This window comes from Centruroides vittatus, unplaced genomic scaffold (genome assembly GCF_030686945.1).
Source record: "Centruroides vittatus isolate TY-2023 unplaced genomic scaffold, ASM3068694v2 contig_964, whole genome shotgun sequence".
In the NCBI taxonomy this organism is placed as follows: domain Eukaryota; kingdom Metazoa; phylum Arthropoda; class Arachnida; order Scorpiones; family Buthidae; genus Centruroides; species Centruroides vittatus.
In genome coordinates, this window is record NW_027122640.1 from 463,090 (window position 1) to 485,043 (window position 21,954).

The following is a 21,954-nucleotide window of genomic DNA, read 5'->3' on the forward strand; positions in this document are numbered from 1 at the left end:
CTATATCCATTTACATATTCGTGGAATGTAGATTCCCCAAATACTACTTATTCAGGTGCGGCTTGGTGAAATGCAAGCGCGTTGTGCGTAGATTCCACCGAGTGTATAAATGAGCGTAAGCCGTAGTAGATGGTTGGTCGGCGGCGGAGGAGTGCTGTAACCTTGTAACATGTATAAAAAAGAGAACATGTGAAAGACTTAGCTAGGTGGAGGGTGGGAAGCGAGCGATCAATCCCTCTCTAATGCCGATCTACAGAACAGTCAAATGCAACAACAAACAGCAGTGACCCGGGTCTCCCTTCCATATATCATGTGGCCGTTGATAACCGTTCCGGACGAAAGAATGAAGTAAAGAAAGTGTCTCACTCCCGACACCGGGGTTGTCTATCTTCCCGAATAACTTGCTTCTAAATGCGCCTTCCGGAATCCGATGCCGAATCTGCTATAATCAATCAATCAACGTCATCTAGAGACGTTATCGTCGGAGAAACAGCAAACTCTCTCTCGCTGAAATTTTTATCTTTGTTAAAATGAACTGTTTCGATCGAGATACGTTCCATTTTCTGTTTTCTATACGAACAATATGCATTGCTCCTATTGGAAATGGAAATGGAATGGCAGCAGCTTTAAAGTTTTAATACAAATGCGTTGCTCCTGTACTGCTACTCTACTCTCGAGTTTGGAAGGTTTGTTAAGGTGATGTTTCTGTTTATTAGGAAAATCTGACTGTAAAATTTTTCCGCAACTGTAAATTAACTGTGAGAACTACTTTTATGCAAGTGTAGGGCGTGTAAGCGTGCCGTTATTGTTAAAGGTAATGACAGTTCATTCACTTCTTACCTTCGCTTCTCGAGATTACTTTAAGGAATATCATTGTTCTTTAATGTGCTTTATAGGACTATTTATTCTTCCGAATTGCCTTCTTTCGCTAATTTAACCTTTAATAACACCTTTAATTTTTAACACACATTTTATTTCTCCTAAAGGAACTATTTTTAAATCCATGTTAATATATTCGTCTTAATTCAGTATGCCTTATATCTTTATTCATGATATGCCTCATATTCATCCTTTCAGAAACATCTTTTTGTCATTAGTATACGTTATATCCAGTCTTTCAGAAGCATCTGTCGTGGTAAAAAATTTGTTTTAATTCTTTTTAAGGCTACTTTTGTTTCTTAATATACGTTACATTCTTCCTATAGGAACACATATTTAGTTATTATTAATTTTTCAGGAGCATCATCGTCTCTTGACGTGTTATATTCATCTAGAAATCTCATTTATTTTTGAAGAAACTATTGCAATAATCAGACTTTCACGAATATAACGCCGTTTAAGGGGGTGAAAATAACATTCGCCACATTTACCAGGCAAAGGTCGTTAACTACTAAAATAACATTCTTCCTCCTATCACAGCAAGAAACTAGGACTTTTTAGTTATAAAGAAATGCCAAAGACCGATTTTTTAATAAGAGTTGTATCTGAGTTATTGCATTTTCCATTGGTTCTGCTCAGGAGTAGAAAACTAGGGATCGAACGGTTGCTAGCCAAGGAGATAGAGAAATATAAAACTTTATTATAAGAGTCAATCCATCAAAATAATGGTGGCAACAGATGGTTTGGAGGGCCAGACCGACATACAGCCCGTCGTCACTCTTTAGCTACGCGCAACGCTCCTTATTAACTCGACCACTTTACTTTTAGTGCTTCATCGATCCACTCTGCACGCTCCGTAATTGCTTCTTCCTTCTGTTCTTACGTTTTCTGGATTTCTTGGAGTGTAAACTCCAAAAATTGACTACGTTCCACCTCGGAAAATGTGTTTTGGTGTGCTTTTAGAGTCGTTCTCCTACGATTCTAGTCGAATTTCCAGCTACGAATTATCGACTTTTCTAGATAAAGATGGAAATTATGAGGTTAAAACCGTAATGTAATCTAAATGGTAAGAAGATAATCCCCCATTATCACTCTAAAAATCTTAATAAATGTGTAGATAGGACTTGCCACATTAAAATTGTAAATGCAAGGTGACAGATACAAGTCTTATCTCTCGCTCCTCGGTGCCTTTTTTTTTATTTTATTTTTTTGGACTGGGTCCAGATCCGGCTTTTATTTTAACCAGCTTCTCTTAACGTGATTCATTCGCGAGTTCTTGTAAGGATGCACGTTTCCGATCACGTGACTGTTCTGATTTATTTACATTGAAAAACGGAAAGTAGTTTCTTTTTTTCCCTTTTATTATATATAAAAACTATCCAGAACTAAAGTTTCGAGTAGAGCCTATTATAGATCTTATGACTGTTGGCAGATGAGGTTAACGAGGGTTGAGTAGAATGCTCGATAAAAAATCGAAAGCTTAAGAAGAGAACCCATGAAATTTTTAAGTTTTCGTTCAATTACTCTGATTTTTTCGATTATTAACTAGAAATTGGATTAAAGTTTGTAGAAGTAAGTGATATCTATAATTTGACCTTAATTTTAGGGTTCATAAAAACACTGAGTACTTCAATAGATTACTCCATCTTGTTTTATGCAATACTACTTTAGGCATATGAAATTCTATTTCAATTTATATAATACTGCTTTACTTCCGTTCATGTTATCCCCGTATTTTATATAACTTTACATCTCTTTCTATGCAACCCGCTTTATCCCTCTTTATGCAATCTTGCTCCGCTCTTCTTTATGCACCACTCCGCTTTTTTCTTGTTTATGCAACAACTCTTTATTCTTCTTATTTATATATTCTTGTTTTACTCTCTTTATATATGCACCCCTATGCAACCTTGTTTTATTCCTATTTATGTAAACTTTATTTAATAAAGCTACATAAATAAAGATTAGAATGAAAATGGGGTGCAGCCAAGACTTCGTAGAAAATCCAAAAGCGACGGAAACAAATTGTAACATTGTGTTATCCGCCAGTCGCTCGGATTGATCCACCCTTTAATGAAGAAGAGCGTCGATCGATCTTCTTGATTGATGCAACTCGCAGATAAATTTAAAATCTGAATTAATACATAATAATCAGGGAATGAAGCATCGTCTACCGCAGATATGGGTCCTATATCTCTTTATACACACAACAGCCTACGTTCGTTTCGCTGATAAGAAAATCCGTTGGAAGATAAATATGTATGGCTCCAATTTTTTGATTCTTCGAAAAAAACACCCTTTCTTCACAGTAAAATCATTTTTTAATGTAATTTTGTTAAAGAATTTTTTAGATACACGGAGTTAAAGATGTGTCTATAGAGGTTTCCGATTAGAGTTTAGAACAACTTGACCTCCGTTCAATGACCATTCTCATGGAGTCAAACCTAAACTTGACTCGTGTCACCAACTAGCGCTGACCCCTTACATCTATAGATGAAGCTAAAACAGGAGTTTTGGGCGGAAGGCTTTCTCCAGATGTCGACGACAGACGATCCCATTGGGGTGGAGGAGAATCAGGCGGGATAAATTTTCGTTCCGGTTACGTAGCTGATGGAGACCTGGCCCGGAAATGGTAGACACTTCAACTACTGTTCCCGAAAATGCGAAGAATTCTTCTGACTCGTCTCTTGTCGTTTAAGCACGTGCCGAAAATCCGACACGAGTCGCATCTACCTCCCTTTCTCCGGAATGCTGTTTAAGAGTCTTTGTTTGTATTTCTGGTCTGGGTTCGATATTCCGTGAACGGTGGCTTTCCTCGTTCCTCCTATTCATCAACGACTATACTTAACAAAAAAATAAAAATAAAAATTCCTCTAAGAAAATATTTTGGAATCTGTCGCATCTCGAAGACGTCGTCAAAACTCGTACCTTTACGAAATAACCCGCATCACTCAACAAACAAATATCTAGTTCATAAGTCATATCACACTGGAAGAGTGCCAAATTTGAAAATCTATTCTATCCTAATTCCCGCTTCCCTGTAAAGTTCAAATTATTCTAAACAAGTTACGTGAGGTGTGGGTTCCGACATAAACACAGTATTTATTTGGATCTTTAAGACGTGGATTTTCATCCCAACAGGAGCTAAACTCATTTCTTGCGCTTCCATTTTGTTTTTTAAGGATGGATAAAGAGTCAAGACTTTAAGTATTGTTTATACATCGTATGATTTCGTTGTATCTCTCTTTATTAAAGTGATTTAGAAACTAATGATTTTAATTAAGCCAGATTTTATGAATTAAATTGATATTTCAGTCATGTAAATATAAAATATCATTTATTCTTTCTTTTTCCTGTATTTTTAGCCCATTATTATTGATTTTAAAGAACTAAAGGAAAACTTAGCCAATCGAATGATATTTTTCATCCATCTAATCCAGGATAAACTCATTTAAGTCAATGGTTACGATAAACTTCTTTCGGAATTTAAATTTGAATGACGGGGCAATTATCGTGAGCAATCATCCAAACAATTTTACTTTATCACAATTAAGTAATGCCTGCATTTTTTGAAAATTTTATGTAGTTTTTGAAAGTATATAAATTTTTTTAAAAAAATGATTTTTTTTTTGTAATCTCATAAGTGCTTGCACGTCACTCACGTCACATCCTTCAACACGGTATAGGGATGTAGAGAACATTCACTTAACTGTATCTCTTGCCGTGCTCCTTAAATCCCCTATATCAATTTGTTTGAAGTCGACAGACAAACACCCCCACAAGAATTTTTGTAAAAAATGGTTCCTAACTGCCACGCCAGTTTTGCCCTCTTCTAGTACCAAGAGCAGATTTACGGGTGAATTCCTGGGGAGCTGACAGAATGGACCAAGTGGTCGGTGTACTAGTTCCATAGAGAACGAGGCCAAAACTTGACAGTGGCCAGAGCAAGCTACGGGTATGTGTTGTGTGTGTGTGTGTGTGAACGGCTGGCAACATAAACAGGGCGTCATCGAAGCTATAAATCTCACAGCGGTCCAGCACAGAACTCCAGTTTAAGAAAAATAAACTCTTTCGCCCTCGAAATTATTGCGCGATGATTTTAGCACTCCTTATCTTTGCCTGATTTAAATATTTAGTATGTTGCGGGGATGAAAGATGATTCTGGGATAACTTTTTTTTTTTTTTTTTTTTTAAATTATCGCTCGTACCGGTCGATGTGACCCTGTGTCATCTGCTTTTCGTGGGTCACGTGATTGGCTTTGAATAAAGAAATAGGATTTTTGAGTAAGCTCTGTGGGTGGGTACTTCACTTCCTGCCCTCCTAGAGTTCTTACAACAACGTTTTGGGTCGGGGAACAATGTAAGAGTAAAGTGGTTGTCCATTGTCACTCACTCCCTTTCCATTTGTTACCGGACTCTTTATGAGGAGCCACAGTCTATGGCCATTGGCGTACAACGCTTTTCCTCTCTCTTTCTCTCTCCCTTTGAACTTCATCTTCGACAGGTGGCATCGAGTGTGAATGAAAGATTCGAACGAAAATAGGAAAATAGGACCAGAGGGGGGGATCGGTTCCCTTCTATCAATTTTCCTCTCCGAGACCGAAGGTGGCACTATAGCATCCTCGTATTCTCGGTAGGCGCCGAATGCCGTTTAATTCGAGGGGTGGTCAAATCAAAAATGCGCCAATTACCGTAACCAATTCTTGTGTTGAGGCCTTTGGCGGGTGGGGTCCGGGTTGAGTGCACCCGAGGAAACTTTCCCTGTATAATTCCACCTTTTAAAAAAAAAAGGCGTAGTAAAGGTTGTTTCCCGGTGTTTATCATCCTTAAAGAACTGAGAAAATTTGACAAGTACTTCGCCCTCGCTTGCAATAAATGAGGATCTTTATGCAATTCTATTGAGGTGTGAATTATCGTATACCTATGTAAGATACACGATACTGTTGATGTAAACGTTTTGGTATTAGTAACGTTCTGCGATCAAATACTTCCGTACCAACTTTGCTTCAATAGCATCTTAGTACTGTACCAAAAAAACAAAATTAATTATATATGTTACAATTAAAGCCCTAGGCCAAAACACTGAGATTCCTTCATAAATTATTGTTTATAATTTTAGGCTTCTTTCATTTGAAAGCCCAATACACACGATTGATTATTGTGTACAAAAGCTTAAAATAACTCCTCAAAAGTTTAATTAAATTATTTAAAAAAATATTTTTTTATGTTAAAACGTTTAACTTTATAAAACTTTATATCAAAACATCACCTAACGAGACACTCTCGTATTTTTTTTAGAAATTCCTTCTAAAAATTCTTTTATTTATAAACTATAGAACTAGAAGATTAATTTCATATTTCTTTTTTAAATTTATAAAATATAAAAAATAAAATTAATGATGAATATTTTATTTTTTACTTGATCAAAGAAGTTGAATAGGCTCGAGATTTTAGAGGAAAAATCATTATTTATAATTGGAATTTTGTCGTTGTGACGTAATGTTTAGATTTAAAAATAATAAAAGAAAACAAGCACACAAATTATTGATTAACAGAAATATATTCTTTTCAAACAGAACTGACAAGGTACAAACTAGCATCTATTTCTGGTAGGACATCTACCTTTTTGGCAGGATGGTGCTCACTTCTCGCAACGTGATGAAAATCGTCTGAATTCTTCTGCCTACATAACTGGCTTCTCTGAAGGAAAAAACTAGGAATATATAAAAAAATAATAATCAGTTCCGTCTCGCAAACAGCCATAAGATAATTTTTCCGATGACAGAACTCAATCTAACCAATTGGTTTCCTCTCTATGAATTACCCTACAGTGGTTTACTAGTTAATAAATTTCCGAGTGTAAAATTTACAATTTTGCACGCAAAATAACAAGAGGAAGAACGTTTTTCACGTATTACACTGCTCAAAAAACATCCTCCCGATTCAAAAAGAACGATAACTCAGGTATAAAAGTCAGTGTAAAGCCGGGAATTTGTCATTTATAGTCGTGTGTTGTGCATTTACATCACCAAGGCTCCGGGTAGAATCTACTTGACCTTTTACATTCGTGGATGGAGAATCTCGGAGCGAGAAGCACTTTATTGTCTGTTCTGTCCACCTTCGACCTTTCAAGGAATAATGTTATAGAAGAAACAACCCTCAATTGCCGTCTGGACCTTTTTGCTAAGAGAACAATACCCTAATCTTAAAATAAATTATTACGCGAATTTTTTTCTATACAGTAAAATAATAAATACAGCTTTGATTGAGATCAACCCGTAAGTCCATCCTCGGGCAGTTCTCTAACGGGCCTCTTCAAACAAAAGCCACTTTAAATTTACTTACACCATTTACTTTCCTCTTTAATTTGGAGTTGTGAGAGATTAAAAGAAATTTCCTCAAAGTAGTTTACTCTACTTTCAGGAAATTCTTGTTCTTCCTCCTGTTTCTTAGTTAACTCTGCAACAATGAGGTTCAGTCTTACCTCATATAATGTTTTCCGTTTTACGAGGCTCTCTGGTTTCACGTCAATGTTTTCCGATTTGATATGAGATCCGTACCTCAAGCTCAGTTTCACTTTAAATCATGTGTTCTATTTAATCTGAGGCTCTCATTTCTCAAACACCTCAAAACTTTTTGACTTTTTGCGAGTCTAGTCTATCTCAAACAACATTTTCTCTTGATCTGAGATTCTCGAGCTCAACCTAAACAATGTTTTTCTATTGATATAAAAGCTCGGAATATCAATCAAAGTTCTCTACTCGATTTCACTTTCTTAAATTTCATATGAGCCAATTTTGATTTGGAGATTTACTTGGCCGGAAATGTATATAAATAAAGTTTAAAATGGAGTGTGAATTTCAATAGATGGTGAGTTTTGATTGGTTCTGAAATTGCCCCTTTCTTATTCAACAAAGAAAATTTAAAGTTAAGTTCTCGGAGCCAACAGAGAAGCCAGTTTTGTTTCGAGAGAAGTTGTTCTTGAATAATTTGGCACTTTTTTTAAGTCGAGTGATCGCGAATACACTCAAGTTCTTTGTAGAGAAGGACGGAAATCGATCAGGGCCAATTGAAATTCTGGCCGACCATCCTATAAAATTTCATGTTGAATGGACGATAAAAATCGCGAAGTCTTTGCACAGATGCTGGATGGATGAAAGGGTGCGACCTACCCTTGGTCTTACCCAGACAATGAGGTATAACGCTGTCTTCAGATTTCCACCAACAAGGGAATTTTTTGGTCGAGTTGAAAGAAAAATGCTTCTCTCCGATATACCTCTTTAACCCTAAAAAATCTTGCACTTTGCTCATTTCCAGCACTGGATTGCTGATGAGTCTCTCGCCGCTAACGAAGTGGAATTGTTTGAGTGGGAAGTATTGCAGCCATCTTTCCAAATGTCTGGCATAGACACCGATTTTAATAGCACTCCACGACGTGTCCACTAAACCCGTGGTCCCATTCAAGAATGCCATAGCCTCGAAGGTACCCGCGTCGTGGCGTTTACTTACAGCCTGAGTATAGTCTGATATAGCACGCGTAACGGGATCACGCACCACCACTAACAATCGAATGTCGCGTGACATATTGTGTAGACGAGCGGGAACCTCTGGAGTTACGAAGTAACTAGGCGTTTTTTCTATAGTCATCTGGTGCGGATAGCTTAGTGGCATTTGTTTCCTAAAAAAGAAAAATAACTCATTAGCATTGCTTTAATTGCTTTCAAAACTATTAAAAAAACACCATAAATTAAAAAAACACAAATAATTTCACGCTTAAAACACGTGCAAGCAACACATAAAACTGCGTTATTAATAATTGATTTTCGGTAAACTGGCATGAAAGAATTATTTTTTATAAGATTTTTTAAAAAATTTAAATTGTATTTTGATGAAGAAAACATACAAAATACTTGATATTTTTTGAAGTTTATAACTATCAAATGATACAGAGTGATTAATTGACTGATTGATCGTTAATAACCAGAACTTGTCGTACATAGTGCCACTCGATAACGAATCTGAACCGATAAGAAATGGACTAAAACGACTACAAATTCGTATATTTTGGTACAATTTTAAAGAATTTTTAATTTAAAAATATAATTTATCACCAAAATCAATTAATACGTCTTAAGAAAGTTAAGAAAGAAGAAGAAGAAAAAAAAAACCTGAGCGAATGCTTCAAGTTGCACTCCATAATTCTTACAAACATTGGTGATTTATGATTCGTCAGAGCCAGATTATTCTATTGTGAGCAACATAGCCACACAACTACGGGTGTCTAATGCAGTCACGTGTTAATGCGGAGGGTGCCACATACAAGTGATTAATCACGCCCCGCATGTCGACAGACGTTTCATTAAGTAGCCGGAGAACGATGGAATTAACTTATCATCTTAAGAGTTAAATGTTTCCAGCTCGCTGTTAAGGGAATTGATGATCGTAGCTTATTTCCGGTTAACTTGGCGTTTTTACACAAGTTTTCAAGATAAAGATAATCTATTCTGTGTGTGTTTTTCATTAAATCACCATGCAGACAGAACCATAGTTTCCGACTTCCAACTATAAATTTTAAAATCGTTAAAAGTATCCAACAAGAATGGCATTCTAGAAATTTATAGAGAAACAGTAATTAGATCTGTCTAGATAATTTTATTTACGCTCAATCGATAGAAAGTTTAGTGAATTTGGACTAGCAACGAATCTACTCCATCTTCAATCTCAAGATAACTCACTGGAGTGAATTGCAACGTGGGTACTTCAGAAGCACTTCGGTAGGAATTTATGCAAAATAATTATAATTAAATTTAATGATAACGATAATACTTAAGTATTTTTCAGTTTGTCATATAGTACTGATACTTAGAAAAGTCATTGTCCTAATAATCGAGAAGAAGGTTCCAGTCGAACACCCACCACGTTGGGAATTTCGTAGACAAACTGCTACCAGATGTAAGCATATAAATCATAAAAAATAAAAAAAGGGGGAGCTTTCTCGACATAAACGACTCAAAAAAACTGCTTAAAGGAACCGAAGATCCTTTTAGAATTCCATTTTACTTTAAAAAATATATGGGTATGATTAACAACAGCTGAAAAATGTTAAAATCTCTTATCGCGACACGCGTACACGCTAAATGTTTGAATTGTCAAAACAGTTTCTTATTATAAAAATGTGAAAAACGGGCGCATTCTTAGAAAAATACGATTCAAAAAATATTTTTATTTACAATTTTCAACATAGAATTACTTTCAATTAGTTAAACAAAGCATTAAATCAACTCGGATCATTAGAAAAAGGTTGAGGTGTTGATTACTGTTTCAGATAGTTGATCACTTTAGTTGTATCATAGCCTGAAGGATCTGCCAATTAACAAAACTGTGATAAAATTTTTCTAGGATAACAATCGAGAAGTTTGTCATTCTTGCGGAATGTTTGCTGCAGAATAAATAAAATCTTGGCCACTTGCCTAATCACTCATTTGTAAAGTGTTGATGCTTTAAATTTACTTCTAAAAATTTCGAAAAAATTCACAGCTACAAAGAGGATTTAACTACTTTTGAGGATCAAGTAATAAAGGAATGTCTAATTATCTCTTAAAATAAATGAATTTAGAGCACATTTTGCATTCATTTTGTATTCATTTGGAAGCATTTTTGGTAAAGGACAAGTTAATAAAGTTTGACTTGTTAAGAATTTATTAGAAATTGTTAAATTTGTAAGGCAATTAAGTGAGACTTCACTCATTTTAAAGCACTTAATCAGAATCAAGTCGTAAAGTTAATTGGAAATAGAGTGCGAATGATTGTAAAACTGTCAGTGAAGGTCGTTCGTCACCGCTTGTTGAACACAGTCCACACTAAACATTAAATACAGAGGTTAATGGGAACATCTCCTGCCAACTATTCTTTATCCCGTTTCAATGAATGGAACATTAGAGAATGACTAACAGCGTTTCTAAAACTATTTTCAGGTTAAGAGACCTATTAGAAGATAAGATAGAATAGGTCTCAAACAGGTTAAGTCAATGGACATGGGTTCGGATCCCTATTGCTTGCTACCCATTTGTTTCCCTATTTTGAAATTACCATTTGAGAATAATACAAAATGAATAGTTTAACTAGTTAGAATATGCGGGTGTGGGTTCGATCCAATTTCCACTAAACACACGTTTCTGTCTCGCTTTGTTTATATTGAGTTATGGTTTCCATAACAGCCTCGTGATAGAAACAAGTCTTTAATGAAATGCGAAACAACTTCGTATGTTCATGTTCTAAATAAATAATTGATTTTGACAATAAACATTATTCAAATCGTAAATCTTATATATAAAATAGATGCCGACGTAAAGGAAGATACCAAAGTGCAGAGTGCATTGCTTAAAGGTCGTAGGTTCGGATCGAATTTGAGATTAATTGTGTTTATTTCTATAGAGACGGCTTTTGATATATTAAATTGTTTGTTTACGCTTTCCATTCTTGTGGAACAGACGGCGTTCAATTGATTAATTCTTTCCACAAGATGTTAAATATATTGTAAATTAAATTTATAGATCTAGTTTTAGAACATAAATAACACTTAACACTTTATTAAAGTGCACTTCTCGAAGTGTATGCTAGTATTTAAATGCATAGACATGTTTTTCTTGATGAAACAAGTTTCCTGGATTTGGATTCGAACCCGGGTCTATGAACAATACATGAAATCCAAACTAATTGCATTCAGATTACGAATAATTATTAATGTTATGGATTCGGTTCTCACTTTGACATACATTTTCTATTAAAATATTATGTTTATTAGACGTCAACATGCCAATAAAATACTTTTGATATAAAAATTGACACTTATTTAACCATATTTTCATTCTTTTTAATTGTTTTATGTAATAACTTACAGTTTCTTCAGTAACAATTTAATAATTCAATTATGTTTTAAAGCTTTAAAATTGCTCTTTAATTAATTGCTTACGTAATAGAAAATCTTCACTGTCGTTCATTTAAATTAAATTTCTAGGTCAGTGTTTTTGCATCCCATAATATTATAAACCATTGAAGTTATTCATCATTCATCACGTTACAAGTTATGTAATTATGAGGCATAAATTGCGAATACCGCTAAGATTCTTTTAAATCTGATGGATAAGGTGACAAAATATTCGTTTAGACACTTAAAAAGTCATTTAAATTCTTTAAAAAAGAATAATTTGGCCATATTTCAATACTCGGGAAGATGAACTCTTCTTTTTTTTTATACTAGATTATTTTGATGATAACAATATAAAAAATGTAAATCTAGCACGTGAGTTACTAAGTTACAAATAGTGTATTGCTAAAGGATGTGTGTTCGGATCTTAAACAAAAATAAACATTTATTCTGAATGAAAATAAACAAACACACTAGGATCAGGCCAACAACTTCATACATTCTATTAAAAAGTTTTAAGCTGTTTTACAATCTATTTTAGCTAAAAATTTTAAATACTACTGTCAGAAAACTAATATATGAAATTCTTATATAAAATACTTGCCAAGGGTCTGAACCCACGTCTTTTAGTGTGTAACGAAAGGACATGGATTCAGATCCTGTGTGAAATTAAATGTATTTATTCTTACTCTTTAGATGAGGAATAAATATTATTAAGTTAGTTAGATAGGCTATCAACTTTATTTGCACTCTGTGTAGATTTTTTTCGTTATAACAACCTATTTTTTAGCTATTTTAGCTAAAATTAAGACAATTTCGTGTCTAAAAACGCAAAAATTAAGCTTGTGACAATAAAATAGTAAAACAAAGTAATTATTATAACTATAAATTGCTTTTATAACATCCAATTTAGCTATCAGCTCGTTTCACAGCTTATATAACGTAATTTATAGACGATATGTCACGTTGCACATCACCACGTTACGCTGAACGCCTTTTATTGCAGACTTCAACACGGAAAGTAAAGAACGATGCCAAATTCATAACAACACACCGAGAACAACACTCATCTGTTTGGGATGTTCAACCGAGTATGATGACCCCTAAATGAGGTAAAGTTACACCACGCATTACGAGTTATCCAAGATAACCCCCATTATGGCTAATGAGATGAAACACACGAAAAAAATAATAAAAAAAAACTCGCCATATTAATTCGAAATTGATGATTTTTGAGGTTATTCGATTCGGTCAAGGCGTTTTTTTCAGACATTCAAACACCTGTCGCTCACTCGTTAACACCAGATGGTTGTTCTCACATAAGGCACTTACAAATTATGGTCATCAATATGTTATGACCTTTAGCGGTTGGCACATATTTTTTTTTTTTTTTTTTTTTTTGCAGTTGGCTCACACTTTTCAGTGATTCTCGAATGAGTCATATACGTGTTTAGTTAGCAGGTGTGGCACTCGATTCCGGTAGATATTAATAACACCACCAGCGCAATAGACCGGTCCGTCGACCTGTCTGTCCTCGAAAACTCATAATTTAATTTTTATAAAGTAAAAACAATAATAAATCTTTAGGTGGGACGAAAGACTAAACAAAGTCTGTAGAGTATGATGTAGTTATGTGATTTTTTTTATAACTGGTATAAATATTTATACGTGAAATAGGATAACGTTATCTTAAGTTATCCTCTAGTGAACTTTACGGTTCTAGCTTATCTATTTTTTCCAGAATTTTCAATAATACAAGTTTGCACTGTGAAACAATAGAGAACAGATAAGTGACAAACAGTGAAAAATCCAAGATAAAGTTGTACTTTTGTCAACATTTACCTTGTGTGTTCCTTCTTCTCCCTGTTTACAAATGGCTTAATGTCCAGAATTATGAGGTTTCTATATAAATTTATAGAATATTTCTTCTGTTGGTGGACTTTTTTTTAAAGTAACCTATTTGTAAATTTACATGCTGATTTATAACATTAAAAAGTTCAACTCTGGTTTAAATTTACATGTTTAGATTTCATTTATCGATGAATTCATCAATAAATGAAGTCTAGGTATCCGTTGATGTTAATGAGACTATTATTGAGTGAATTACTGATTCCAACATTATTGAGAGACCTATTGATACCTAGATTTCATTGACGTTTTAAGACGTCCATTAATGTTAATGCTTACGTTGAGACTCCTATTGAGAGACCTACTGATGGTAGATTCTTTAGAAACAGCAGTGATGCCTTAAAACAGCATAAAGATAGACGATAAACCTATCGATGAAGGTATCTTGTCTTCATCAATGGATAAAGCTGAAGGCTGCTTGCTGCATGTATTATCTTCTACAGCCTTCTAGTGAGTATTTAGTAGTCTGAAAATAAAATCGTATGGAGACTTTAATAGAAAAAAAAAGATAATTTCATAAATTTTAACTTTTAACGATCAATTTATAATAAAAATTTCCAAATTTAGAAGTCAGCTCCTGAACAGTTCAGTTTAAAGAATGGAATTCTACGTAAATATAGGTTTATTAAATTGTTACAGAAAGGAATTCTGTTTGAAATTTTGTCGAAATAATAAAATTGTATCAAAATTTTCAATAGAAAAACTTACTTTCTGGCAAGAATCTCGAATCTCAATAAAAATTGTTCTATTTACTCGAAGACGTGAAGTCAAACTTGTGGAGTACCTTCATTGATTTTCGTTCAAGTCGCTCACAAACGTTATTGTGTATTGTCGAAAGACTTTAACCTAAGAATTACGATCGAAGTGCCAAAGCTAGACAGATTATAGCTCTATAAAAGAGGAGATTAATGTACGACGTAATCAAGGAAAAAGTCGGCATCTTCACCCACCGACTGACAATCCTATTAAGTTTCTTAGTACTAAAGACTAAAACCTAATGTTTTAAGGATATAGCCTAGGTATAAGTCCAGAGGGAAAGTTGGCATACTTTATAACGAGATAGATCTAACTCAAACAATTACCCAACGCCAACGTCTTCCCGTTTCGTCTAATTAAAGAGGGTGCAATTGACCGTGTCTGACATTTCGTGAGGGTTTAGTTTTACACGCGTGACGGAAAAATTGAATTCTCGCAAAAATCGAATTCTCTAAAACTATCTGACAACACCATTTCGGATTTCACTTTTGCGCCTTTCTTATTCACCTCTGACCTGCGGTTTTGGAACCGTGACAGACAAGTTGTCTGAAAAGCGCCTTAACGATCGCTCTGCCCTTTGACATCATCCCGAGGAAATCAAACTGACGTATTCGGGTCAAAGGTGAGTCTCGCCTTTCGCTGCGCCACCAAACATGGAAAATTGACTTTCTCGCTAGTTTCGCGCGTGTCTAGTATGATCCTAGTTCTCGTTCCTCGCTTGATTAATCAAAGAATTTGGTGGAGGCCGTAACGTTTTTCTTTCTTTAGACACGCAAATTATACAGAATTGACAATGACTGTCGGTACTTTGCCTAATCATTCATGAACTCTTGGTTCATCTAATCCCTAGACATAAATTTAAACTTGTTCTGTAAAGTGTGCCAAGTCGGAAATCCGAGAGCAAAGATGGAAATTTCGTACTTTTCCATCTCGCGGATAGGAGAAAATTAGTAAAGAGGCCATCGATCCACTTGGCTGCTTTTCTGGTAAAGTTTGTGAACGGAACCGAGAGAGAATGACGTAATTTGCTTGTAAATTCGGATACGGGGGTACCACAGAAGGACAGGAATAGTTCGGCATTCTCTCTGAAGGAATGTGGACCTAGAAATGTGTCTCCACAAATAAGAAATATGTGTGTAACTGGGGATTTCCATAATGTACCATTGCAATTTCAGACGAACAATTTGGTATTTATGTTAATCTCTGCACAGAAAAACACTCTCCCGGATAGGAAAACACCCTCTTAACAATGCCAGGTCGAATAAATTTAAAAAAATTTAACTTGTTGCAGCATCTTGCTCGTTGATTATCGAAATTAATGGTGTTCCTGTAGGATAAAGTGTACAGTACAAAGATTCATTGTAATCCATTTCCTGCAGGCGATGGAGGTGTGAAACTTGAATTCTGCGAGGGAAAAAAGTGAGATATGGTTTATCTAGCGTTTTTTTGGTCGCTATCTTAGTTATAAAGAGGAAGATAACGGCCGGGAGCAAGATCTTCCTTCACGATGTCCAATACATCATCCTACAAATAGACGTTTCTAATCTCTGTACTTCACGGTTATGCCATAATCTTCGATGCATTACTCAAAAAAACTAAGTTACTAGCATCTGCCACCCATCTGCATGGTCCTCTATGCAGATATTTCACACAAAAATCACGTTTGCCTACTACCTTCTCCCTGATAGTATCTTGGCTAATCAGCTTGTGTTACAAAAGTGAGACCAGTAACTACTGACTGATAGCTTAGTTCTAACTAGGTTTATGCGGTAGTTACAGATATGCTACAGTTTACATAAAATTGAGCATATTTTACACAGATGCAAGTTTAATTTATGCAAAGCTAGCTACAGTTTACATAAAAATGACAATTTATTCATACAACTGAGCATGTGTTTAAAAAGGAGCACAGTTTGCATAAAGAGAAACATGATTTCTATAGAATTAAGCATAGATTGCATAAAAATAACACAATCTACACCTTCTAGTATGCACAACTTGAATTGTAGATTGATAAATTCGAAACATTCTCTTTGTTTTTATGGTGTTTTAAATCCGAAAGTTATTTTTGTTACATTATAACTCGCTAATTAGATAATACAAATAATTATTCGAGTAGTTCTTCTCAATCTTTTGACATTACACTAATCAGAAATACGGTTTGTGAGGTCGCGACCTACTAGTTAGAAGACCTACTCCATAAAGTAATTAAAAGTTCTGCAGAAGAAACAAAGAATTGAATAAGTAAAGTATTGCAAAAGATAAAGCAGAATGGTGTTAATGGAAAGAATTATTGCCCAGGAAAGAAGGGAAATGGTCAATAAGAAAAAGCCTCTTCTTTCTTCTAATTGCAATTAGTACTGATTGAACTAGAGCACAGTCAAACACACAGTATTAATGATATTTCTCTTATACTATTATGTAAATTTTATGACTAATTTTTATATTACTGAGAATATTTGCGAGTGTGACATATGCTTCAGCAGTAGATTACACTCGGGGAAAAGCGTATAAAATAATCAGTTGTCTGTCTAGACGACACGAACAGATAATATAATTCAATTTAAGAATTTATACAGCAATGCAGCGCTATAAAAAAGCAACATATTTATGACTTATTTAGGGTGATCGAGTGCACCTTTAATTGATGATAAAGAACTAATAATGGCGGAAAATCATGCAAAATTGTTATAGCGTGCCCCTGTACAACAATTCTTTCAATTCGATCAGCTTTGTTGGAGGTCATTTACCTGTTCTACCTTTTGACAGTGGACTTGAAGGGAATTTCATGTGTGTATGACTTCCTCTCATAATCAAAGATTGAGGTCAATAATAAGAAACAATACACGAGAACTCGCCGATAATTGATCGATGTAGACCAACTAAAAACCATTTTTTGGAGCCAAATTACAAGCGAAATTCTAAATTAATCTCTAGTACAGCTCGTAATGGCAGTTTTACTCGTAGCTCGTACAATTTTATGAGAATTTTAATGGTCAGACAGATGTAACACGATCGTGTAACCTAGAATCATTGTACATAACACAAAATCGAAGGAGACTTCGCCGTAAACTAAACAAATTTGCATACTTTAGTGCATAGACAGGTTAAAAGTACATTAAATTTAGTTTAAAAATAAACATTTTGCTTTAAATTATGCAAAAACTATTCGAATTATCAGTCTATTTTTTCCATAAAGAAGCATTAAGACATTCGATATAGATGATACAAAAAGGGAAGGAATTAGTAAAAAAGAATCACTAAATTGAGCCATATAAATCATTTTTATAAGGCACCGAAGATGTAATATTTTAAGAAAAATAAAGTATCAGTAATAAAAATTAATTAAAAGTGATGAATATATCATATTTATGACTGGACAGATGTTACTTTTCATGTATGGCCTCTAAATTGAACACTCTTATCGTAGTGTTGGCACGAATTCAGATCGAATTTCTATCTCTAGACATTCCGACAACAAAGAACTTTTTTTCATTTTTTAATATAAATATCCGTAGTAAAGAAAAAAGTAATTTATAAATTCTCATTCATTGGAATGTTTACTACGAAGCCATTATTCCGTCTGGGACTAGGAAATGTTACGATATACACAGGGTGACCCAAAAATTCAAGGACTAAATTGATGTCCTGTCTCCTAAACTGAGTTTATGATTCATGTTTACCGGTGTTTGGATTAAACGCGGTTAATTTGACTTTTGAGCCTCTCCATATAACTTACATAGGCCTACATCTGTATAAAATGAAAGTTTTGTATCAATAAAAATATAAAAATAACTTTTAGTAACGATTAAACAACTAATAGACGTTATAAATACTGCTTTTTAATTTAAAATAATAATTATTTTTTCTATAAATTATCAAAAAAGATAACATTATTTGCCTGTTAATCCATAGCAACCTTTGTATTATAATATAAACTTATATCTATAGAATCTATAGACATGTGTAATGTATATCGTTACGCAATAATTCGCTAAAAAAATCAGCTTTTTTACTTTTTATGAAATTCTAGGAATTAATTTAAACATTTCTTTGAATTAAAATTGAAGTTATAGTCGATATAACTTCATTAAAATGTATGAAACTCGACGTTAATCTGGAGTCCTATTTTTGATCTTTCTGCTTTAAAAGAAGTTCGTTCAAGTATAAACAAATTGTAAAAACTTTTTTTATGTCATCCAGACCATTCTCGGAATTCTATCTTCTTGTTTTGATAAATAAATTCGTCTACAAAAAGGAACATAAAACACATTCTACACCATACTAATCCTCATGCCACAAATGGAGTTAGAAGACGAGTAACTTAAATTTAGTTCTAGCACATTCTAGATTCTACAGGTGAGTTACGAATAAACAGAAAAGAAATTAAAATAAATTCTGGGTTTTTTCTGAAGAAAATAATCAGAATTTCTATAATAAATCGATCTATAAATAGAGTAACAAGACATATTCCATACTCTACTAATCCCCGTGCCACAAATGGAATATGAGTTACTTAAATGAATTCTGTTCCATTCTACGGGTAAACTGTCGGTAAATTTAAGAATTGAAAGTAAACTCACGGTTTCTGTAAACGAGAAACTCCAATTTTTATAAAATGTGCCTCACAGAATTCCAATTTTTGTATGACAAAACTTTGCAGTATCCTATGTAATGTTTGTCTGTTCAATTGAGCACCTATGCAATACCAATCCTCGGCTTTTGTCCGGAGGAAAAATGGATAACTATCGAATATAAGAAAAATATCGCTTCCACATCTCGTCGAAACGAAGAAAAATATCGATTCTCGCACGATTGAATCAGTTAATGGATAGAGTTTATAGAAAGTACTCCATATAATGTGCATCTTTATCGTAATAACACTTCAAAATATTGAATAAATAGAAGTAAATGTATCGTAAATTATTCTCCAGAATATAAAAAAAAGATAAAATATTTTACATTATTTAATAGAAAATACTAAATTTGATTATTCACACTTTACTTGACTTCAATGCAATATGAAGGTTATATTCCAAGTAGAACGATTTGTGTAATTCTGTTCGTAATTAAATATTTATGCTCGATTTTGCAAATTTCAAAGAAAAACTTTTTAAAATGAGTTTAATCTATTTAAGATTTGTTCTATAAACCGATCCAAAGGATATAGAACATCGTATAATCTTTCACGTAACGTAAATCTACGCGATTATCTATACTTCAACGCGAATAGCCTGTATATTCTGCCTAATTTTTATTATTTTTTTTAAGTTTTTCATCGTTCAACACTTAAAATAATTTAAATAAAAGCATAAATTTGAATTCTGCTGTAACTATAAGTTCTCGTTTTAATTATTTTCATATAAATCAGTACATATAAAAATCCAAAACGACACTTTAATAATGCCATTCTTAAAATCCATTTTCTTCTTTAAAATAATATTAAGTTCAGTTGCTTTTGAATTTACGAAGAACTGGGTTCAATAATAATCCCAATTCATTATTTTTCTAGGATGATTCTTAACTTGACAGTAATTAATGTACTGGCGAATTAAGAGTTATACTATTACTTAAAACTGGTATGCTGAATAGTGTAGATTAAGGGTTGTTGAAACCTTTAATTTACCTTTTACTTTATTCTACTATTCTTCAAATTATAGGAGCAATGACAAAATACTAACGAGTCTAGTAGCTTACAGAACAATACTATTATAGAAATAATAGTAGTTGAGGGACTTGCAGGATAATCCTTAATACATTATCTATTATTCAACAATACATGTTCAGTCGCGGGAATTACTGGCTTAAGGATTAAATGTTAAATTAGTTTCTCTAAGGTGATCTTTAGCCTTTTAATTACGCTAATATATACCACAGTATCCTAAAATAGCGTCTAATTACCTTAACCCATTAAAGCTTATCTAAGTTTTCAAAGTTAAATCTAAATTCATTTTCTACTTCTCTATCCTGTTTCTATTATGATAAGCCTTTTTTTGTGTAATTTTGAACAATAAAATGGAGGCTATTCTTCCGCATGGATGCCTCTTTTCTCACCTCTGCCGAATTTTTCGCACCCTCCTACCTGTTACGGGACCCATTTTTTGCATTCGATGAAAGGGAAGAATACAGAGGAGAGAATGCGCTCATTGTTATCAATCGATAGAGAATTAGCCTCGGAACGTCGCGATTAGTTCCGCTTTTGGAGCCTTAATTCGGGACGAGGACAATTCGTCCCATGACCACAAATCCAGATAAAGGGAGGTAAACGAAGAGGAACCGCATCCAGCTGCACAGATCTCTAATTGCCGCGTGTAGAACGACACCTGGTCGATAAGGGAGGTGCATTTGTAATCCTTACACGTTCATCCTTTTTTTTAAATGGGCAAGGTTCTATCGTTGATTCAATCGATTTTGGTCCAATAGCATCGATTCTTTTTAATAATCGATGGAACGTGGCGTTACGAGAATGAAAACTACCACGTGGATCTGTCAAAAGGGCTTGTGAACCCTTCGACTGATCCACGTGGTAAGTTACACGCTTCAGCTGTGAGGAGGAGTTAACTGAAGCAACTCACCTGTACCATTCCAAGCCCTTGTAGTAGTACCGGTCGAAGAAATGCGGTTCCGGACCGGGAGCCTTGACGTCCGGGTGTAGCCTGAGGTATTCGAGGAGGGCTCTCGTCCCACCTTTCTTCACGCCGATGATGATCGCTCCGGGCTGGCGACGTTGCAACCCCGCGCCTTTTTTAACCGCTAGGGCAATTTTGTCGTCGTAATCGTCCTGAGTCTGTCGACTACGCCGATGAGACGATAATTTGCGACGTACTTCGAAAAGCTTGCCGCGTGGGTGACGAAATTTCCAGGTTCGAAGGCTTGTAGTGGCCATTTGAACCTTCTTCGTTACGGCTAGCGTTACGGTAGCACGTCATCTGTAGATCGACCACGACGTAACACAGCAAAAGACACAGACAGACGGTGAGGAGCAAGGTCCTGCCAGCCGACCCACTCCTGTACGGTTGCCTTTTGTGATGGAGCATCACCGAGCACCCGACCTCGGAAACTTCATCGCTCCTTGTTCACGTGCCGCTCTTCGACGTCGACTCCATTTTGAAAGTTAAAGAGTGGATCTGGCTCCGGTCGTTACTGCAGCAACACTGCTATCTGGACGCCGACAGCGCCTCCGGCGGCAGTCGAGCGAATGTCGAGCGGCATCCATCTCGCGCTTTTTTATGACGTCACGCATGTAGCACCGTCGAATTACAACTGTTTATCCGGCAGCGGGTCGTTTATTGGCCACCACCTCCTCCGATTTTCCTCATTGGTTAATTATTTATTTTACTTCTATTACAACTTCCGGTATGTCGGCTTTAGTAAGAAGTAGGGCTATTTCCGGTTTGTCACACTACAAAGTTCGCGTCGTAAATAAAAATAGAACGTGAAAGCAATTATCTCAAACGTTCGATACGTGATTACTCCCTTCCTTA

The 21,954-nt window shown here is 34.7% G+C and overlaps 1 protein-coding gene across 1 annotated transcript; it reads right to left on the bottom strand.

The window, feature by feature from the left end:
* Window positions 1-6,420: 6,420 nt before the first annotated feature.
* Window positions 6,421-21,649, bottom strand: LOC136985408 (heparan sulfate glucosamine 3-O-sulfotransferase 3A1-like). The gene is made up of 2 exons (XM_067282685.1): window positions 21,046-21,649; window positions 6,421-8,557 (listed from the first exon to the last, which is right to left on the bottom strand). The coding sequence occupies exons 1-2, from the start codon at window positions 21,354-21,356 to the stop codon at window positions 7,939-7,941; spliced, it is 930 nt and encodes a 309-aa protein (XP_067138786.1). The 5' UTR covers window positions 21,357-21,649; the 3' UTR covers window positions 6,421-7,938.
* Window positions 21,650-21,954: the final 305 nt, after the last annotated feature.